The 23,778-nt window shown below is 35.0% G+C and overlaps 1 protein-coding gene across 5 annotated transcripts in view; it reads right to left on the bottom strand.

Moving 5' to 3' along the window:
* LOC138695049 (uncharacterized) overlaps positions 1-23,778 on the bottom strand; it is a 466,263-nt gene that overhangs the window by 81,898 nt on the left and 360,587 nt on the right. For 2 of the 5 annotated variants that reach the window (XM_069819387.1, XM_069819388.1), the window contains exon 2: positions 6,628-6,821. The exons of the other annotated variants lie outside the window; for them this stretch is intronic. In XM_069819387.1, coding sequence (XP_069675488.1) covers positions 6,628-6,706 — 79 coding nt within the window. In that variant the 5' untranslated portion in view covers positions 6,707-6,821. The remainder of the gene's footprint in view (positions 1-6,627; positions 6,822-23,778) is intronic. 5 annotated transcript variants of the gene reach the window in all.

Here is a 23,778-nt window from a genome sequence, read left to right as displayed (position 1 = left end):
GCCTAACTGTGCTTATTCCTTGGGTAGGATTCAACAAAAAATTCTAATACCATATTAGTTCCAAATGAATATTTTTCTAAAAAAAAATATTTTTCTCATAAATGTTAACACTGTTTTACTCGATTTGCACTGTCCATACTATTCTGATTTTTACTCTTATCATTAGATAAAGTGATAAGGAATGATTTATCTCTTTCAGTTTTTAAATAAAATGAACGGTTCTCTTCCAAATTAAATAAAAAAGAAATTAACGCGTGTCGTTATTTCCTTTGATTAGAAAATTTGGCAACCCTGCTAATTCAGACGTGAGTTCGTGTGTGTATTCGTACGACGATGCCCTGTTGCCAAATTACGTAAAATTTCAGTCAAATGTTCTAATTAACATTTCACTTAATTAATAAACGCATAATAGACTTTTATTTATTTTAATGTACTCTATTTCCCCATTCTATATTCAGAGTTATATAACTTTCACTCTGTATTTAGTAATATGAAAATTTTCAGAATTCGTAATAACGATTTCTATGGGCTTGAATTTTTTAGTCGTGAAATGTTCGCGAATAATTATCTTTCTTAAATTATATCACATGCATTTTACTTTGAGCTACAGACTCCAATATTATTGTACAGAATTGGGTTAAATTTTCTTATTAAAATACTTGGTATATCTTTCGCTTTAGAACTATTAACATAATTTAACCTAATCTAACCTAAATTAACCTGACCTAACCTATTGCTCGGCAGGTTACATGTTAAATTTTCTCGTTGGAAGAAATTCACATTTTTAACTTCAGATATATTAACTCAACCGTACCTAACCTAATCTAACCTGACCTAAATCTGTTCTAATGTATCCCACACAATTGAAATGGAAAAATTTTATAAAGCTGATACTGTGTTTAGATGAAAACGGTGGTAGTTAATAATTTATTAAGTTTTTAATTACTCGACGCTATGTTTTCCTCACTTTGGTAATTTCTGGAACTCGATATGCAAATAATAAGATTGTTAATACTTTGAATTTGATGATTTCAAATCATGCGTAACTACACAAATTTAATTTATAGAACGATTTTAAACAATTATCTTAGAAGGTAAACTAACTAACTAACTAACTAACTAACTAACTAACTAACTAACTAACTAACTAACTAACTAACTAACTAACTAACTAACTAACTAACTAACTAACTAACTAACTAACTAACTAACTAACTAACTAACTAACTAACTAACATAATTCAATTTAAATCCTGTCCAAATTCAACGTCGCAAATTTCTAGCGCAATAATTAACAATAGATCCCTATTAGAAACAACAACAGCCAAATTTCTTGGCTTAAAAATCGATAATGTGTTAAATTGGAAAAATCATATTAAAGAAATTACCCCCAAACTAAATTCAGCTTGTTTTGCTATTAGATCTATGCAAAAGATAGTAAATATCAGTACCTTAAAAACAATATACTTTGCATACTTCCACTCGGTAATGAGTTTCGGAATAATATTCTGGGGAAATTCCACAGATAGTAACAATATATTTCTATTACAAAAAAGAGTAATTAGAATAACAGTAGGTGCCAAATCTAGGGAATCGTGTAGGTCTATTTTCAAAAAATTACAAATAATGCCCATGGCTTGTCAGTATATCTTTTCATTAATAGTCTTCCTCGTATGTAATCGTGAAAACTTTGTTACTAATTCAACAGTTCATAGCATAAATACACATCAAAAAATGACTTTCATACTCCAACGGCAAGTCTATCGTGCTATCAAGAAGGAGTGCGTTATATGGCAGTAAACATTTTTAATAGCCTCCCTATCGATATAAAAAATGAAACTCAAAACATAAAATTATTTAGGGCCAAATTAAAGAAGTACCTAATTTCTCACGCCTTCTATTCTGTAGGTGAATTCATGACATTCAATAACACTTCATGAAATTGATACTAAAACTATGTGTTGTACTAGTAGACTATATTGTAAATCTCGTCTGTATATTTTTCATCTAGACTGTGACTATAAATTAAGATTTTATAATAATATTAAGTTTTTGACTTGTTCCATATTCTAGCTGTAAGCGTGTATGAATACCATGGAATGTTAATAAATACAATACAAAGGTACCATTCCAGATAACAGTAACAAGATAAACCTCCAATATAAATCTAAAATTTCTTTTAAAATGCCGTGCTGTGAAGGAGGGCTTAAATAAAAAAAATGCTTCTACGAGTTGCAGTATAGAAAAAAAACAGCTTCCAAAAATAACATAAAACCTGTATTTGAGTAACACCTTTGTCAGACTTTTGAAATACATGTGCTTAACACGACTCTTTATGAACCTTCACCTTTTCTCCCTGGTAGGCTTGTAGACTAAATTTAAACATTCTGTCTTCGACCTTATTTTTCATACTGGCTGTATACTGACATTAGTTGGGAAATATCTAACAAGTGTGCAACGTTAGTGTAACACACAGTTCATACTAGGCATCGATCTAATTAAATCCTGATTTTAAAGTTAGCAATCTGCTTCTCATGTAGTGTTAAGTTGTGACGAAGCTGGTTTGTCTTCGTTAACGACAGTGACGTAATTTTTAAGGTAGCTCCTCCCACCACTTTTTGAGCTTTACAAAGTGATAGCCTTACATATTTTATATTTGAATAAATGTATACTCGACGCATATTATAAACATGTAACTATAAATAATATTCATAAGCATACAAAATAGGTATTAGAAATTTATTTCTAGTTAAATTTAATAAATGAATGAGATAGTCCAAAGCCTCACTTTTAACAAAAATAGATTTTTGTCGAGTTCATTTCTTATACTTGAGGAGCTTGGCATCTAAGTTGAACGATTCCATTTTTTTTTACAGGAGAGGTGAAAAACTAGATCCTCGGAAACCAATGTCACCGTTATACGTACATTTTTTTTAAATATTCTCATAGATCATAGAAACATTTTTTCAGTCTCAAAATGTGATTAAAATTAATATGCAGGTCGAAATTTAAGTTTAAAAAGTGGAGTTGTCTATCTCTGAAACTAAGTAATGTAGTTGTCTGGAACTGCTGGAAGGATCGATGGCTGTCATGGCGACTGTACAAGTTGTTGTCTGTGCTACGCTAGCAAAATTTTGCGAAATTTTCGTACTCCCATCTCGTTCAAAGAAAAGATAGCATAAACAATTTATTGAACCGGTAGTAATAACTGGTCCGTTGACATGTTCGCTCATAAGCCATTAACATATTGTTTTTACGTTGTGCTCATTACAAACAATACAGCAGAACACACCGCCATGACACAACAGTGCACGATGTTATTCGTCTGCTAATTCCCGCCTATACAAGAACCAATCAGATTCACTGATGGCGGCTGATGGAGACTGCCACCACCTCTGCAAGTTGATGGCACCGGTGCGACACCGGTGGAGCATCAATGACGTCATCGGTGGAATTCGGAACATCGTGATGCCATCGGATTGCTCACCGGTGAGATTCGGAATACGCTCATATTTAAAGTGAAATTGTCTACTTTTGAACCGAAGTCTCTTCTAACTCGGTTTCAAAGCAAATTTACGTAAAACAGTATTTATTCATCCACAAACGGATTATATAAACAATCAACCATGTTGGATTCGCGATGCGTGATGGGAAAAGATGGTACGAATGTGAGCTTCTCATTGGCTACTGAAGAAATTGTTCTAATTTGAAACCAAGCCACAGTGGAGTTATCTACATTTTGATTCTAAAGCGCACAATTAAGTGCCATTTTCGCTCTGTTCTATCCGTTTTTGAACCTACACAGTTTCAGAATCGCATTCAGCACATAAAATTCTATGAGAAACAGTGGATATCTCGAAATCGCAAAAAATGTTGTCCAATTTTGATACTATGCTCCTCACATATGAGAAAGCTACTAGTAATAGTAATATACGTTACAAGAGCGGTATGTTGACGTTTTCATGGTTGAGGAAAAAATTGAAAAAGCGAAACGTAGTTGAGCTTTTTTAATTTCCGAGAACATGAAAACAAACATACCGCTCGTGTATTGTACATTATTTTGTGCGAAGATCGTTTATTACATACCTGAAAGACGAATTTCTAATTAGTTGCAATGAAATCTCCATCTTGGTTTCTGTTTAATGGCGCCAACTTCGGAACACCAAAATATCTTTCTTTAACATTGTTGCTGTAAAATTTTTTCTGTGTTTACTATACTCCAGCAGGCCGTGATATACGTCTGTCTTTTTTTTCCCCAGTCTATAAATGCGAACTTAAAACAAACGGTAAGGTTATGTAATGATTTATTTTTCATTTTAATATTTTAACAATATTATTTATATAACATATTGCAGTAATAACATCGGCATCTGGAATCTCGTTGATTTTTTCACGGCTTCCTTAATGTTACTTGTATCAGGAATGCAATAAGTTTCGTGGAGTAGTAGACTTTACTTAATTTTTGCAAATATTTAAAAACAATAATAATTAACATTGCAATTTAGGTGAAATTGCAGTGGTAAGTTTCCAATTTATAATTATTACTATGTTAAACGTCTCTAAAAATAATATGTTAAAAGCCTAAAGCAGTAAAATGAATGTCGCGCTTAAGCGGTAAGAAGAGGGAAATTGTTATTTGTGTTACGTTGGGAATACTGAATGTGGTATTTCACACTTACCGCGTATTGGTTCTGTGCGGAAAACAAGCATATACGCACGATCTCGCACAAAATATTATAAAAATTAGTTAACAAATGACGTAAGTATACGTCAAAGAAATTATGGTACCGCATCTAATAGAATTGGACTCTAAACCTTTGATACGCTCTTCTGTAAAATTTTGTCTGTGTGGCTTAGGACTATATCATTCTCACCCCTTCAAATGTATGTACAGTGTGTAATTGTTTATACCTTAAAACTCGTTCCTTCTTGCTATGACATTGGTAAAGTTATCTGTTATTTCGAAGTTCAGCTTCCTAGCCACGATGGATAAATATGCTAAACCTTTCAATCTTTCCTGACCCATGGTGTTTCTCAGGTGGCTTTTTATTTTGTAAAGTTAACTCCGAAAAACTGAGCGATTTTTCGCTATAAGAAGAGAGGCTAATTCACCGATTGTCACTTTGAGCTCTCAGTACTAAGTGCCAATCGCATACTTAAAATGTCTCATGGAAATGCCGAATAAATGTCTTTGCTGTACGTATGCGCGAACTTCTTAGCCAGCCTTATCAGGCGATCACTGTCACTTAAACTTTCTATTTTCAGGTCAGAAATCTTAGACTCACAGTCAATTACTTATTAATGTACTGTACACAAAGAAATGAATACCTATCATGTATTTAACACATTATTTTAATGTTAAGATTCTTATTACAACAAACAAAATAAGTAGGTAAAATATAATAACAATAATAATAATATTAACAACAATAGCGGTTAAACCTCCTTCACCTTGTAGAATACAAGTGGTAAGTGTATATTTGCCAGTTCAGCCATTCTGTAAATACATCCCTGGTTAAAGACGAGTATTTCATTACTGTACTATAGAACGGTATATTTTACGCATTCTTTCAAACTTATTTTTTTGTATTTTATTACTTAGGCGGAGTTATGGGGGGGCACTGCCCCCCAAACTTATCTGAACTCTTTTTTTCTATTAACATTAGAAAATATTGAATGCAAAATACTTTTCTAGCTTTCGTTTATGATTAAGTTTCTGTGCTTAAATTGACGAAATTTCTGAATGTATAAGATTTTCTATATCTCGTTTGAGCAATGGAAGCACTATAATGTTTCTTTTGCAACAGCCTGTACTCCTGTGTTAGAAGTCTACAGCGGCCATTTACTGAATTAGGTGTTAGTGAAAAAAAAAAAAAAAAAACACCATAGTCCCATGTTAAAGGAATTAAAATTTTCAGTAGTTTTCATAAAACAACCATAGTCCAAAGATTTTTTTTGTGAAAACAGCCATTTTCCAGGAAGATGGTAGCACTTACAAATAATATCCCATTCATAAAAAAAAGCAAGAAAAGTCTTTTGAATTCAATATTTTGTATTTAGGAAAAAAAGAGCTCAGCCAAATTTGGGGGGGGGGCAGTGCTCCCACATACCCTCCCATAACTCTGCCTATGGTTATGCACCCCAAAATTTGTAGTAGACCTACAGTTGAAGCCCTGTACAACTCGGTCCGAAACATAGTAGATATGCATGTAACACTGTAAGAAACATGCACCCCAAAAATACTTTTATTAAATGATCATATTCCGATATACTGTACCACGGTCAAGCTATAACAGGGGAGTAAGTAAATGGTATCCCCCGTAACCTCGTTATATCGCGATTCTGTGGTTTTGTTTGCGCCCCCTTTTTTGCAGTAGGCCTATAGCATCATCATCATCATCATCATCATCATCATCATCATCAATGGTTCCACAACCTTGTGTGGGCTCTTTCTCTATTCATAGGCTTACACTAAAGGTAACACACAAAAAATACACAGTTTAAACATATTATAGATGAAAAATTACACTTTTTTTGTCCCGTGGTCGTACCTGTAACTCCAAAGAAATGTCTGAGAGAACATAGTAAGAGACCCATGGCACACAGAAGTAAATCATGGCTCCCTACCTCTGACTGGTATGAGCAGCGCTCCAACAGACTGCTCGATGGTGCTCCCAACATGGCGCTTCACCCTGATAAGTCTCATCGCTCGCAGGGTCAAGACCAACCAACACTTATCACTTCACATCCCAGCTGATCTCTCTTTACGCACGCACCGTCAGTCCCGTTATCACCGCAGCTACACAACTGTCTTCATGTTGCTGTACAAAGAGGGAACGCCCATTCATCCTCACGCTCTCACATTCTTTCATACAAAGCAACTAAAAATAATCGGTGTCATGGAGGAGAGATGTTTTTATTATTTTTTACGCTGTTTGCAGTGTGTTCATTTCCAGATAAGATGTCCTGTGGATGTGAACAAAATCCATCAGACAGGTTTGGGAAAATAGATGCATTTTTTCATTTTATTGGGTTATTTTACAACGCTGTATCAACATCTCAGGTTATTTAGCGTCTGAATGAAATGAAGGTGATAATGCACCGAAAGTTACCCAGCATTTGCTCGTATTTGGGTTGAGGGAAAATCCCGGAAAAAAACCTCAACCAGGTAACTTGCCCCGACCAGGATTCGAACCCGGGCCGCCTGGTTTCGCGGCCAGACGCGCTGACCACTACTCCACAGGTGTGGACGGGAAAAACAGATGTACAAACATAAAAATGGTATTATTGCGATGTACCGAAGTACATATGATAGGCCTATTTCCGTGCAGTAATTCTGCGTTATCATATGATGAAAGCTCGGTGGAGCGGAGAAAAATTCTCTCTGGCACCAGAATTCGAACCCGGGTTTTCAGCCCTACGTGCTGACGCTTTATCCACTAAGCCACACCGGATTCCAGTTCCGATGCCGGATTGAATCCTTTCAGTTTAAGTTCCACCTCTTAGTTTCCCTTTAGTGGCCAACCCTCATGCACTGTGTCACAGATGTGTGACAGTATAATATACGATAATAATATGCAGTGTTTTATGCGTATATAATCACGTAGTGATTTAAGACGGCGCTCATTCCGTCGGATCCCGGCTCACTCGTAATGAGTGCACCTCTGCACATTAGTGTGTTGGACATTGTGCCACTGTCACACATCTGTCTATATAATTTGTATTATATGAGATATTTTGTCTAATTGTTACAAAGAAATTACTGTTTGATTGTCGAGTGTGTATTTTTAACCCTTAAATTGTCAAAACTTCATTTCTCACACTAATTTATTAAACCGTGTCGGACTGTAAAGAAAACAACTATCGCAATGTCCATATTTTACGTGTTGTACAATATTATAGTATTGTGAAATTTTAATTTTCCTATCATTTTTTTCTATTGTTCTATTAAAATTATAGCATATAGCTTAATAACCTGTTGTATCCTATAGGATACTTTGCGAATTTAAGGATTAATTGCCTAACATACCTTATTTAATAGATCGATTAGGAAGAAAGCTGTTTTTGTTGTTTTATATAAAAATAGAACAATTTTTTCCCCAACCCTATCGTTGACGTTGATCACCGGCAATATTCCTCCAGCGATCAGCGACGAAACAAACCGATGTTTAATGTCTGCCGCTGAAATCTTTAGAAATTGAAATAAGGATTTTGTTACGAGTACAAGAAAAAAAAAGTCCGCTACACAGACGCCATCGTCCATAAATTCGCACGTCTCTTTTATCCGAGCAGCAGCAGGCCTTGTTAGTCGATGACGCGGCCGCATCTGGGTCTGTATCGAACGAACGAACCCCAAGACGTGAGGTCAATACGTGTGTGGACCAGATTGAGGGTGCGAGGGCTGATGGATCGCCAAATGGGGGTGTGTTGTGTATGGAACGTGTTCCTTGCTCACCGGACAATGAGTTTTCATTTTTCAATCCTCCCCGTCTTATTTCGGAAACGTTCCTACGGGTACCGCAATGCTGTCGGAGTTTATTATACATTGGCAACGTAGTATGTCAAAGATTACGTAGTCAACTTGTCCAACTTTGTAAGACGGGAAAACTGTATATGGGCTATTCCATATGAAATCGACCAGTAAAAAAACCTCTCATTTTTTATAGTCTAATTTTTTCCCTATTTATACAAGGTGCTGAGGGGAGTGTATTTTCAAAAATATACTATCGAAAGTCAAAAGGTTTTCGTATTATTGGGCGACAAATTTAGCGTATTTTATAAAAACAAGCCTCTTTCAGCGCTCAAAACTCTGGAACCATTTACTGCAGAACATTGAACGGGAGCTCATTTGAAGCTGACATTTGGTAGGTTATTTTTATTGTATACAGAGAGAGACAGATAATCTGATTTTACTTACTTTTAGGCTTTTTGATCCTTTGTAAAAATATAAAAAATATTGAGAAAAAACCTTGCATTATTAAGAGGGATTCGGCATTGTTTGCTTAGTGGCTCGGCAATAAGTTTCGAGGGTATTAAATAAATTATTTTCACACGCCTAGACTTGAACAGCGCAGTACCACAAGCACTGGCCGAGAGGTGAAGATAAGCGAGCGTTGGGCGTCATTTTACTCCTGTGTTTATGAAAACTTGTGATAAAGTTAGCCCAGCTATGCGCTACTAGACGACACATCACGTGTTTGTCTCCTGGCCTTGTTTGTCTCGGCTAGCTCCCGTCTCACAGTCAGCTGGTTAGTTCACGCGCGTACTATATATTTTCTTTATTTGATATTTTCAATACTTTCTTATCAACGTGTCATCAGTAAAAAATGTGTGTTTATTTGTACTTTCAATGTGGAATCTAACTATATATTTTTAAAATAGTTTTTCCTTGGCAAAGGCGTCTTAATGAGGAAAAATCTAAATTTCTCCATTTCCATAAAAAGTAAGAAAATCTGTTTATATGTCAATATAAACTTTAATTTCTCAGCATCAAAATAAACCATGATTTTGATCATTGGGTGAAAGGGTTTCGGAGCCACAACAGTTTAAAGTCGCAAATTTTATGAAAATACGATAAATTTAAATATTTTAAATTTAAACACTATGAAGTTCTCATGCCTCAAACTTTTCACAAAGCATTGTATCACAGTTCTCTACGTACAAAAAAGGTTTTATTGTATATAGAAATTGTAAGGTCAATTTGTCTATATTTCGGTCGATTTGAGATGGAATAACTCGTATGTATGTCTGTAGTATGTATGTATGTTGGCCTACGTAGCGTAATTATTTATATTCCGCGTTTCTAATACAGGGTGATGATGATGATGATGATGATGATGTGTCATCATAAAATGTTTAATAATTGCATGTATTATTGTTGCGTCACGTCCACAATAACAGTTTCATGAACTTTTGTCATAGAAATTTCTCTTACTGACATCGTCAGCAATACATTAATAAACTTTCGAAAATTAGATAAAGAAATGATGTTCATTAGAGAAATGACATTGCCCCGATGAGTCCATCCGTTAGAAAATCATTAACACATAAATGGCATGTATAGAGCTGATGTACTAACACGCAAGACGACCATCAGGGAAAATACTCTTTCTGCACCGCGTGAATAGCACATACTGTAACTTAGTACGTGTAGCATCAGCAAGGGATATATTACAGCATAATATGAGACAATGAGCGTTTTAAATAAAGCCAATATTGCAATAATAAAATATGCGTGAAAACTATTTTCAATCTCGTTTTAATTTCCCATTCAGTATCAACGTAAAATGGAGGCCGGGTGATTAGTTGGTACAGCGACTTCGGATTGGAAGGTCCAGAGTTCAATCCCCGGTGATGGCCAAACTTCCAAAATTGTCCCTCAATCCATTTAATCCATTAAGTACGGGGTCTTTCCCGGAGGTAAAAAAGCGGTACCTACGTCCATCGCTATAGAATAACAGTTAGCATGCCCGACCGTGAAACAGGTTCAGATACTGCTCGGGGCAAGTTATCTGGTTGAGATTTTTTCGGGGTTTTTCCTCATCCCGTTAAAAGCAAATGCTGGGTAATTTTCGGCGCTGGACCCTGGACTGATTTTGCTGGAATTATCACCTTCATCTCATTCAGACGCTAGATAACCACAGCAGTTGATAAAGCGTTGTAAAATAAACCACATTTCAGTCTAATGCCGAGATCATGGATATTTCCAGAGAGACACTTCTACATATCAGTGTAAAACGACAAAAAAGAGTTGTTATGTTGAAAGAGCGTCCAAATCTTCAATTCGAAATTTTGAGTTTCATTGAAATGTGTGTTTCACTAGTTTCACTGTTATGTTATCTAATGGAAAAAGTTTCCCTGATCTGTTTTTCGATAAGTTTTGTGCAATTTGCTTCAACTTGTATTTTAATTCTCTTTCAACAAGTTATAAATTCAGGATCGATCGGGATTTGAGCTCGGGCCCTCTGGGTTATAAGCCCAGCGTGCTAGTACTGACCAACCGTGGCGGTTTATTATTATTATTATTATTATTATTATTATTATTATTATTATAGTTGTTGTTGTTGAGATTTGGATTAGATGATTAACTATATCTTCCTATTTCCTTCTCTTTTTAAATGATTTTTGACCAAAAATTAGACACAAGCAAAGTAATTACCATGACAGAACAGATTTTCTCCTCATTCCTAAAGAAAGGCATGATTCGTGTCTTTGTATCCTTGTTCAAACTGCGAACTGTCTATCTTGCAACCACCAAAGGAATCTACGATAGGTAGCCTACATGCACAATCACCTAACACTCTTCTTGCAACGAAAAAAACACCAAAATAATCATAAAACTTATTTCAATTTTTAACTTAAAGATATTAAATAAATAAGGTTGACAGGAAACGAGAATAAATTTTGAGATTACTGGAGTGTTTTTGATAGACAGAAAATGTAAACAATGACTGAAATTACAATTACATTGATAGGGAATGTAAACAAAAGAATTAATTTTTAGGTGTGCGAATTTATAGACAACAATTGTGTGAATTATATTACTAGAAACGTTTGATAACATGTTTATGATTTAAATATGCAACCAATTTATTTGTGTAATTCTTTGTATCTTGTTTATCTATACTAATAATAAATCTGTAGCCGAAATTTTTCTGGTAATTTTCGAGTTTCCAAAAATAATTGGTCCTAACATATGTAATTAACCACCCTGAAACCGAAAATCGCTTTTTTGACATTTTTGTTTGTATGTCTGTCTGTCTGGATGTTTGTTACCTTTTCACGCGATAATGGCTGAACCGATTTATATGAAAATTGGAATATAAATTAAGTTCGTTGTAACTTAGAATTTAGGCTATATGACATTCAAAATATTTTATTTAAAAAGGGGGTTATAAGGTGGCTTGAATTAAATAAATCGAAATATCTCCCGTATTATTAATTTTCATGAAAAATATTACATAGCAAAAGTTTCTTTAAAAATAATTTCCGATAAGTTTTTCCATGCAAAATTTTGATAGGACTGATATTTAATGAGATAAATGAGTTTCAAAATTACAATAACAACGCCATCTAAGGGGTGTAATGAAATAAAAAACAAATGACTTCGTCTATAAGGGGCCTTGGACAGCAACAATCGAAAGCTATTAAACATAGCCTACAGACAATGTTTCTGTGTTTGTATGAAGTAATATCGGAAGCTAAATTAACCGATTTGTATAATTAATTATTATTTCACCATTGGAAAGTGTAGTTTCTCTGGATGGACATAATGCTATAATGTTATTACAGTAACTTCTGAGTGAATTGAGGACAGGTAAGATTGAAATAGCTTCTTATGCACAAACAACTTCATAGGCTATTCTGTGTATTCGTTTCCTGTATTTCTTAAAATAATGTTTATCTCAGAGAATTAACGAACAACGAGAGTGTATTGATTTAGTATGCAGTAATAATATGTTAGCTTAGCATTTCATTATTTTATAATCCAAATTTTAACTATGCTGAACTGAATCGAGTTAAAATACATAAAATACATATGCATTAAATGCAATGCAAAAAATTTGGGTAATAAGCCAAGCAGATTGTGTTGCCCTGTTGTAAAATAAAATTTGTTCCTCCTGAGATTCAAGAGCCCCCATAACAAATTGAAAACTTACTTATCGGTGTACATCCGTTATCAACAAACTTTTTATATAATATAATATAATATAATATAATATAATATAATATAATATAATATAATATAATATAATATAATATAATATAATATAATATAATATAATATAATATAATATAATATAATATAATATAATATAATATAATATAATTTAAGTTATTTACGTTATTTGAAGGGTTCAGAACCATAGTAGGCCAAGCGCCATTTACTGAATAGTAGAAAACAAGAGTTAAAATTAAGTTATTACCATAATTCAATGGAAACATATAACAAGTAAAATAAAGTATACACATTAAATGTAAATGATGTCAATGTTCATTGAACTATGGATGCATGTAATAAAAATTAAGAAACATGTTAAAGGAATTGTCATTGCACCAAATGAGTGTCTCTGGACCAAAATGATTCCATTTTAATTATTTAAATATAATTTAAATTAAGTAACATATTAAACGATTTATCCTTCTATCAAACACGAATATTCCCTGGATCAAATGTCCTATTTTAATTATGTAATTACTTTATATTTATTTCTAACGGGTGCAGCGGAGCGCACGGGTACGGCTAGTATTTAAATAAAAAAATGATAGTTTAAAATTGCCATGTAATGGCTGAAGACAACATAGAACAAACGTGAAGCAAGGGATATAGAAGAAAAAAGGAAGATATATCTCTACTTTCCTGCCGATAATCGAACAACTTTTCATGTATTTGTAGTCGGAGATGAGCCAGACTATTACATCGAACTCCCTGTACGATTTACCTTCCGTTTAACGATTGTCGCCGTGATCATAAAATTGAAACGTTGGCTTATACAAACAACTTGCTGAGTCGTGGTGTTAATTGTGACCTGATGCCCTGCACACATGGCTGTCAGCCTAGAGGGGATTAAAGTTGTTGTTAAACCCGGGATAATATTTAATACGATCCAGTGAAAGTCGGAACGAGAAAGTTGTGCTTTATTCTAAGCAATTATCTGAGCAATTACACAGGAGTGAAGATAGCAGCCATCAGCTTTAAGCGGCACACAGCTACGCCCGTTTTAACATGCGATGTTACAAGTTGCAGCAATCATTGTCATGGGAATGACACGTACTTTCTCGTTACACGTTTTATGCATTTCAGGACGATTGTGTTGCCAAAGGGTATCTCCGGTTATAGTTTGTCTTGAACTGTCACTTCTATCTCGGTGTTTCTCTACGTATTGGACATAGCGACTTTATAATACCGTTTAAAATCTAGCCTACATATAAAAATTTAAATGTGTGGCTTATATGGTAGGTCATTTTTAAGAATTTTGTAGCCTAGGAAACCAATAGAACAACTCTTCTGTCTAATGTTTTGTGATTTTCGTTATTTCTAGGTATGGTTTTCTTAAACAGAATGTCATAACCAATTTCATCTTTAGTTTTCTTTTCATGATAAGTAATATATAATTTTTAAAAGCAATATCGATTAAACTAGCTCTGAGTTCGTTCCCTTCTACTCCGCTTATGCACCTTCAACTGTCTTACCAGTCATACCAGCATAAATTTGGTGACATTACGAAAGTTTCACGCTAGTGTACACTCACGCTAGGTAAGGTTAGTTCAGGCTTTTGATATGTCTTGCATATACTTATAATTGTAAATGTATTCTTAATATTGTAGTTGTAATCCCCTGGTAGAGGGGAAGAGAAGGCCTGATGGCCTTGTGCAGGATTTTCAAAGCTTGTAATTTTCGTTTAATGATGTTGTCAGTACTGGCTAGCGTAATGGCGGACGTAGAGACGAAGTTACTCTACGGAAACTGTGTGTTTATTTTATCATTAATAAAATTGTTATGCTTCACTATTTTTGAGTGGTAATTGCATTAATACAAGTTTTGCGTTCTTCACATTACATTGTATCGTTTGTTTTATATCCCTACATTCCTTTCCTTCACTAGAAACCATAACGCTTGCACTTCAATTACCACGCACCTCTCATTTCGTACGTAATTTACTATATTTCCGAACAATTTCCTTTTCTTCAAATATTTCCCTACAAAATCCTTAACTTTTCAAATCCATCTTTACAAATTCAACCACTTTCACTTCCAAAATCACCGGAACTACATCAGCGCTAGTTTCTAACAAACAATAAAAATGAAATTTCCAAATCTGGCTGTCAGGTATAGCGCCTTGTGAAGCTGATTTGAATAGTTTCAAGGGACCGGGGCCGGGTATCGAACCCGGGACCTTTGACTGAGTGCGCTAACGCTCTACCGACTGAGCTACCCAGGAGCTGTACCTAAAATCCAGATTTTCATAATATACGTCACTGTTGTCAACAGAAAACCACAATTTACACAGAGTTGTGTGCTCTAAATGTTGGGTCTTGATGTCATGTCAGTCCATTTGAGGTATGTTGATATAAGTAAAGGGAAGAATTATTCAAAATGAAACTTATCCAATTACTTCAAAATGTGCATAAACGTGCCAACGTCTGTAGCGAATATCTCCCTTACCGCTCTCAGGGAATTTCCCGCATAGTACAGATTGACGAGCAAAATATTTTCCTTTATGATATAATAATCCATTACTTCTCGTTGTTTAAAATATTAACAACAGAACAACTTTTCAAAGTCTTAGTATAATTATTAAAGGATGACTATAGTGAGGAAATGTTCTATTCTGTTTCTAAGCCTACGAAGTTCATAACAGAAGGTCAAAAGAATTAGCGTAGCAGTAGCTTGGATCCGTACAGACAAAACAAAATCGATTCTATAGAAAAGGTCCAAGGCAGACAGCAATATGTCAAAATGGGAAAGGGATATGGCGAAGAGATAGTAAAAGACTTAGGGTGGGAATTTCTCAAATCAAGGCGACGAAAAACCAGACTGAGTGCATTGTTTAAGGCACAAATGGGACACAAAGCATGGACCGATATCAGTGCTAGATCAGTGACACCATCATACTTAGGCAGGGCTGATCATATTATGAAGTTTAAATGCAGAAAACAAAGAACGGACGTGACAAAATTTTCCTTTGTTAACCGCAAAATAGTAGACTGGAACAGCTTACCTGCGGCAATCTTTCAGGGTGGTCCTCTCAAAATCAATACATTTAAGGAAAGGTTGAGAAGATTAGACTGAAAATTTAATTGTAAGTGCAGTGTAATTATCTAAGTTGTGTCATGTAATTAATTAAGATGATATTTGATTAAGTTGATATGTAATTAATTAAGGTGACTTGTAATGACTTAAGTTGATAATAGTTGGGTTTAATGGAAGTACTTATAAGTTAGGCGTTATTATAGCATAGTTTTTATTTATAGTCCTAGGTTTATTGCATTTATTTATTTACAGTTAGAAATAAATTTACGTTTATTTTATTTTTTATTACTGTAATTATTGTAATCTTATTACTGTAATTATTGTAATGTTATTATTGCATATTATATATCACTGCCACCGGTTGTATACCGAATTGTAGTGTTAATAAATACATATACATACATACAAATATGACCCACCGTATAAGCCATACATTTAATTTTTTAATACTGGGTACATAGTTTTTAAACGGCAACGTTAATTTTCTATGTTGCCTACTCACTTAAGCACGTGGTTTAAATGAAATCAGTCACTATACATCTAAATAAGAAGATAAATTTTCGTTTTTCGGATCGTACACACACAAAAAAGCATTCTAATGCCGAAATATCCAACTTAATTTATAACTTGTGCAGTTTATGTAAACGTATGCAATGAATTTGAATAATTTCACATAAAATAGATATTCACACATTGTAAACATTTCTGATGTTAAAAAAAATAACGTTTAAATATATTGTGGCTCATAATGAGATCCCAAGCACTTTTTTTGCAATAATAACATTCAGATCGGTGTAGCCCACAGTTACCTTTTTCATATAGCACAAAAAACCACGAGGGAAATCGTTGGCTTTCATTTGGGATAAAAAAAATCGCACCTGTACAACTGTTAAATAATGTATTTAGTAAGAGAACTTTTATTTTTCTTCCTGTTATCTGACCAAGTTGATCGTATTACTACAGTTTGTCATCGTGTAATTGGCTCTGTAAAATTCTCACGATATGTTAAATATATTTTAAAAATATCTGAAAAGTAAGGCTTCCGTTCCGAGAAAGTTCCCGACCACACTGGAGAATCGTTGGTCCGTAGCTGTAACGTTTTTATTCCTCTTAGCTTCAAACGAACTCACGCCTTCCCTGGGCAGTGTTACTTTTACGACGAAATTGGTGGTTGTAAACAAAAGTCTACGAGTCCGTCTTGTGCGATAAAGCTGTGAATTTTGACCATCATATTGTGTTACAAAGCGTGTCTGTAACTTCTACAAACAAGAACAAAACCCTAACAATTGATTAAACTCTATCACAGAACACACACGACTATTTCAGAAACGAAACTCATAGGGGAATATACAGCGTGTTTCCAAAGTAGTGTTAGAAACTTTCAGGAATGATGGTGAAGGGCACATGTATCAATTTGAGATAAGGAACCCTGGTCCGGAAATTACTGAGTCGAAAGTTACAAGCAAAAATAGTTGTGTGGAAATGAAATAATTTTATTCCTCTGTACACCTTATTTATGTGTATTTATCTGTACATCTCACACATACTGTATTCATCTGACGTTGTCTACTTACAGTATTCCATTCAGTGCGCTGTCTGAGGGATGGGGACAGGAAACTACACTAAAGCAATGCAGATAGCGTAATGTGTAACGGACATGGTCGGTCCTGATATTAATACGCACGTCTGTATACAGCAGTGTATGTGTACAAGTTGCAGTGTCCAGTCGATCAGTCCTAGTGAAATGGAGGAGTACACGAGAACGGAATAAACAGACCTGATTTTCGAATACGGATGAGCCAATGGGAACAATAGACAAGCTCACAGATTGTATCGGAACAAGTACCCACGTAGGAGACATCCCGCCCATACCATCTTTCCACGACTGTTCCAAAGGTTAAGGGAAGGAGGGCACGTGGTGCCAAATTACAATTCCATTTCCACACAACTATTTTTGCTTATAACTTTCGACTCAGTCATTTTCGGACCATGGTTCCTTATCTCAAATTGATGCATGTGCCCTTCGTCGTCATCCCTGGAAGTTTGTAACACCACCTCGGAAACACCCTGTACACTATAATTTCTACTTCACAATATAAAGGGTGTTCAAAAATATTTGGTGATGGTAATAATAGTTAACAACAATACTACGCATCAGCTACAAGCCTGTTAGCAGACTAGGTTATTGAACTCTTTAGAATCCTCAGCCAGTAATGAAGTAGGGCTTACACGTGGGGAGGGAAGTACGGTTTCAGTTAAGGCAGTGAAGGATGGCAAAAATTTACGTTACTGTACTGGGCATTCTTGGAGTAAAGATTAGAACACGTAGTGAATATATTATGCAGTAGCTATTTGATAGTCCATGATACTTTTTTTTTGCTCATAGATAGCTGATATTCAGTAAACCAAAGGATATTCAGTGTCACCAACAAAAAAAAAAAACATAAAGACACTACACGAAACATCATCATACAATAGCGAAAATATTCTATTTTTGTTATTTTGGTCCACGGTAAACTACTAATTGTATTTTTGGTCCAGTGAAAATACTCGTATTTTAGGAAAATTTAATAATGAAATATGATAAAACAGACAAACCTCAGTCCACACCTGTAGAATAACGGTTAGCGCGTCTGGCCGCGAAACCAGGTGGCCCGGGTTTGAATCCCGGTCGGGGCAAATTACCTGGTTGAGGTTTTTTTTCCGGGGTTTTCCCTCAACCCAAGACGAGCAAATGCTGGGTAACTTTCGGTGTTGGACCCCGGACTCATTTCACCGGCATTATCACCTTCATTTCATTCAGACACTAAATAACCTAGATGTTGATACAGCGTCGTAAAATAACCCAATAAAATAAAAATAGACGAACCTCATGGTCTAACCGTCAGAGCTTCTGGCTATTGTTCATGAGGTCCCGAGTTTGATTCCCGGTTAGAGCACAGGAATTTTTCTTTAAAGGCGATTATTCCTGTGTTCGTCCATGGTCTGGGATTTCGGTTAAGTTTAGATTCAAGACCTCTTCTGGCACCACAATATCATAATCATCATATCGTATCATCGGGGTAATGTAACTCCGCCTTGTAGGCGCCCCAACCTCAGAAGTGGGTTAGGCTACAATTAAGCTACTGCCAGCAGAGAAGACTAGAAATGTAGAAAAGACAACCTGTTGGCATTGGATTAGAAAACATGATAAAATATGATGTAATTTTTTTAGTTGGTTATTTAACGACGCTGTATCAAGTACTACGTTATTTAGCGTCGATAGAATTGGTGATAGCGAGATAGTTTTTGGCGATGTGAGGCCGAGTAATCGCCATATATTTCCTGATATTCGTCTTACGGTACGGGAAAACCTCGAAAAAACCCAACCAGGTAATCAGCCCAAGCAGGAATCGAACCCGCGCCCAAGCACAACTCCGGATCGACAGGCAAGCGCCATCAGCCGACAGAGCTACGCCGGTGGCTATATAAAACATTAATTAAAAAAAGGAATTAGGTATAAATGGCATTGTAGCCTTCGAAGTGTATACGCCGCAAATTATATCTTTTGGGAATACTAAGTTTATGTCATTTTGGTCCACTGTAAAATACTAATTTTTACTCAATTTACATTCAATTTTTGGTCCAGGGAAAATACTCGTCTTTTGGCAACACTTTCGTTCATACTAAATTGTTCATAAACGGGACGAGCAAGTCAGCTAGAAATGGTCTAAAGCAGTGTTTCTCAAACGTTTTCCAAAGCGGAACCCCTTGCAACCTATAGTGCAACAACGAAACTCTTTTAATCAATTTTTTTGTTGTGCTGTTATTATTATTATTATTATTATTATTATTATTATTGGCAATGTTTCATGTTATTATTGATTCATATTTATTTTCCTTACTTTTGTATAGGGGAAACTCGGCTAATTCCGCAGTACGGGTAATTTCGCAGTAGTGCATATATGATTTTACTGCGGCTTTACAATAGCGTGAACGTAAGTTTTGAGAGGCTGTAAACAGGATACATGTCCTCTGCAGTGCTATAGAAAAAAATCAAGGATATTGGTCGACACCTCTGTCGGCAATACAGCGAAACATCGAAAGTTGGCTGTTTTTCGTGTTTTGCTACACAGCTGTAAAGAAAGTGAGCATTGTTACATATAAATTATTCCTTTTATGTTACTTTCACAATGTATTTCATAATTATTTACTACTGCGGAATTAGCCAAGTCCAATTGCAGATTTATCCGCATTGTTGCGGAATTACCCGAGTTGCTCTTTTTCAACTGTAATGTATGTAGCCTACAACTAAATATATTTGCATTTTAATAGGTCTCTTCATCTCATTTGGTAATGAAAGGTTTCGTCCATGTCTACATACCATGATAATATTTTTCAATAAACATTTTGATAAAAATATGTTAGATTTATTTCTTAATATTGCGGAATTAGCCGAGTCTCCCCTACATTTTTAACTTCATCTGAGTATAAAATATAATTTAAAAACCATTTAGAACTTACGGAACTCCTAGGATTTGCTCGCGGACTCCTGGGGTTCTGCGGAACACACTCTGAGAAACACTGGTCTAAAGAATACCCGAAATTACTTCCACAGTGGAATCAGAAAGACGAGAGAAACAAAATTACTCGGAGAAAACCTGCTTTGTGCGTTGCATAATCTCTCAGAATCTGTCCGGGATCGGACATGGTCCTCCTCAGTGAGAAGCTGCCAGATGGCCGAGTTGCAGCTGGAGTCAACTCTAGAATTGCACAAGGATCCGTTTGCATAATAACCGTCATTTTCTCTTACCCCCGAAATTTAAGCTCAAATAACTGTAATACAGCATCAGTCAGTCGAAATGTGTACGAATCCAATTATATGAAATGACTACGGAGCTTTCAAGCAATCAAATGACGTTCAGGATGGAATGTAAATTACACGGTGATGCCGAATAAAGTAAACGCTTGCAACATGACGTATCTAGTAACACAGATAAACAGGCACATTATGATGTAAAAGGACATCAGTCACTAAATTCCAGCTGGCATAAATACAAAACAGATTCTGTAGTCTCCTTGGGTTGTAATTTCTGTTGTTCAGCTACAAATTCTCTTGAATTCGACATGCATCGCTTATGGATGGAGAAACACTGCTTCACCTCGCCTTTGGTGGTCTAGTAGTTACCAAGTTTGCCATTGAATCCAAGAGTCGCAGGTTCAAATCCTGTCGAGCATAGGATTCCATTTTTTCAAAAGGTAAATAAAGGTATTCTTCAGGAGAGATTAAGCTTGAATTTTTCTCCTTTACTGATGAGGAATGTAGGAATTTACGTCGTTTCGAAGGTTGGCTCTACTTTCGTATTCAGGTAAAAAAAGGAGCAAATTGGATACCTTTTTCTCTCCCATGCGTCATAAAGTTATGTTATTACAGTCCCGTCGCTCTAATTTCCGGCAGCTACATTTAAACGTGTGCGTCTTGTGATTCGCTGATGAAGACGTTACGCATTTCCTAAGGCTGGATAAATACTTAATATAATCGCCCGTCATTTTGGCTCTTTCGTTGGCGTTCGTAGAAAGCACACGAGGACGTTATTTGCCGCTCAATTATTTGCTGAATTACAGTGCGTTTGATTTATTATCATAGGAGCTACGACATGATAATGTTTAACGGTGTGGCAAATAGATCCCTCGTCTGGTAGCTCGGCAACGAAAGAACAAAAATGGCGAACGATACTACCTACCTAGACTTTATAGAGCTTTGACTTCCTAAGACGTAAGCAAAGAGGAGGAGTCACGTCGGGAATAACAGCTTCGCGACTATAGTTCTGTCAATTGTAGATTAATTCTCATTTCGTATAGCATATCTCTCAACTTCGCTTTAAAAACTGAATCATGCGCCTTTTCCAGCTCGATAGCTGCCAGATGCAATTCATTCTTCGTTTACTGTTAGTCAATAAGAAACGTTAAGGGAAGAGGATGGTATAATTTGATTCCCTAATTGATGAAAGTTTTTCATTTGTTGGCCAAAAAGAAAATTCACCCCAAAAAATTCGCCCAAGAATATTAATTCAGTAATATTCGCCCAAAGTGATTACACTCAACGATTTTCATTTTCACCCTCATTCACGAAAAATTCACTCAATGCGATAAAGTTTAGTTCATTTCATAGTAAATACATTTTTAGCAATTCGTTTTCGTGGTAACATTTGTAAGTGTATATGAATATCTATTTCATTTTAAAAATAAAGAGCAGAAGATTTGTTGATGATGTGTCGTTGTTAGCAGACGAGGATATATGCCATTGGAGCTAAATGACAGCTGTAAGAAGAATGAGATGAAGATAAATGCAAAGAAGATTAAAACCATGGTCATAAGAAGAAAAATAAAGAAGGTAAATGTACGAATTCTAAACGAGGCAGTAGAGCAAGAGGACAGCTTCAAATCCAGGAGTTGGATCTAGGACGAAGAGTAAGAGAACCACAAAAACGAAAATATAAAAGCTGCACAATATTTCACAAAGGTATGATGAATTCAAAGACGAAGGACGTGTCGTTGAATATTTGCGTGCCAGTGGTTAGAATAATCTGAATAAATCCATCCAAGACTCGATTTCTGCAATAAAATAGGCCTACTGTTTTTCAGGTGATATGTAAACCATTCAAAACTTCGTTCCATTATCAACTAAAATAAAAAAAATTAATATATGTGAATTTTCTTTGTTCTAATTTACTTCTGGGTCAATTTATTTGGGTGCATTCTCCGGTTCGTTAATTGTCCATGGGTCAAATTTCATTTGGGTGAATATTCTTTATGTGAACGTATCTCAAAATAACTACTTTTTAATTATTGCTTATTGTTATTTTTTAATTATTAAAACATCCCTCGCCTTAAGACTTGTACATTAATGCTGGGTTGTAAGAATTCAGACCTATAAATAATGTATTCCTCCATTAGTTAGTGGACCTTTAAAGTTAGTGGATTGTCGGGTTGCAGAAGAGGAATTTAACGGGCCACTAGTTATTGGATCGTTAACCAAGCATCTGTGGATTTCACAAGTGATGCAATAGTACGTGAATGAATAAAAATGAACATCGGCTGCTAGACTGATGTGAGACATTGCTTTATTGTTGTCAAAATCTGCGATAAATATAGACTAATACGAACTAGAAATAAATCAGGAACAGAAGTTTAAGTGAGAAAAATAAATATGCCTATTTGTTATTAAAAATAGCGCACGAGTACATTAATTTGTAGAAAATAAAAATACAGACTACAGAGCACATAACTTCGTCGTCAGACGATGAACTAGTCTCTGTAATAAGGGAGTAAATAATAACTTCGCTATTCGAAGAATTAATGAATAAATGAATAAGTAAATAAATAAGTAATCTAATTACCATATATCGAAGACTAAGAAGAGATACCTCTATATACAAAAATGGTAATTCAGTTTAACTACATTATTATTATTATTATTATTATTATTATTATTATTATTATTATTATTATTATTTAGATTAACTACATTATTATTGTGTTCACAAAATTGGACAGTGTACTACTTGTGTATTCGTAATATTTTCTTCTCTAATAGAAGATCTTGCAACGCAGAAACATGTATAAGAAGTTTGTCTATTTTAAGAAAATAATTTCTAAAACAGTTTTTTTATTTACCTGCAAATGGACAGATACGAGGTATCACTCTTTAGCCATACATATGCAATATTATTTTAATAACGTGTATGCAGGCATATTATACAAAATATCGCATGCCTGAATCTCATACAAGTAACATTATAAGGAATCAAAATATTTGTAAACTACTCGCCAATAAATAAAATGTACGTAAGATGGCTGTCTAAAGGAGGAAGAAATATTATTATAGGAAGGAAATCACATCTCTAAGTTAGTGAATTTAACGGACCAATAACACTAAAGATGTTTCTTGCAACGCGTCTTTCGAACTTATTGGTCCGTTAGCGGCTAACGAAGGTATAAATGCTTTCTTGCAACCCACCCTAAATGTTAGTATTTGTTCAATC

Source organism: Periplaneta americana, chromosome 2, assembly GCF_040183065.1.
Source record: "Periplaneta americana isolate PAMFEO1 chromosome 2, P.americana_PAMFEO1_priV1, whole genome shotgun sequence".
Classification (NCBI taxonomy): domain Eukaryota; kingdom Metazoa; phylum Arthropoda; class Insecta; order Blattodea; family Blattidae; genus Periplaneta; species Periplaneta americana.
This window is presented reverse-complemented; position numbering and strand designations above follow the sequence as displayed.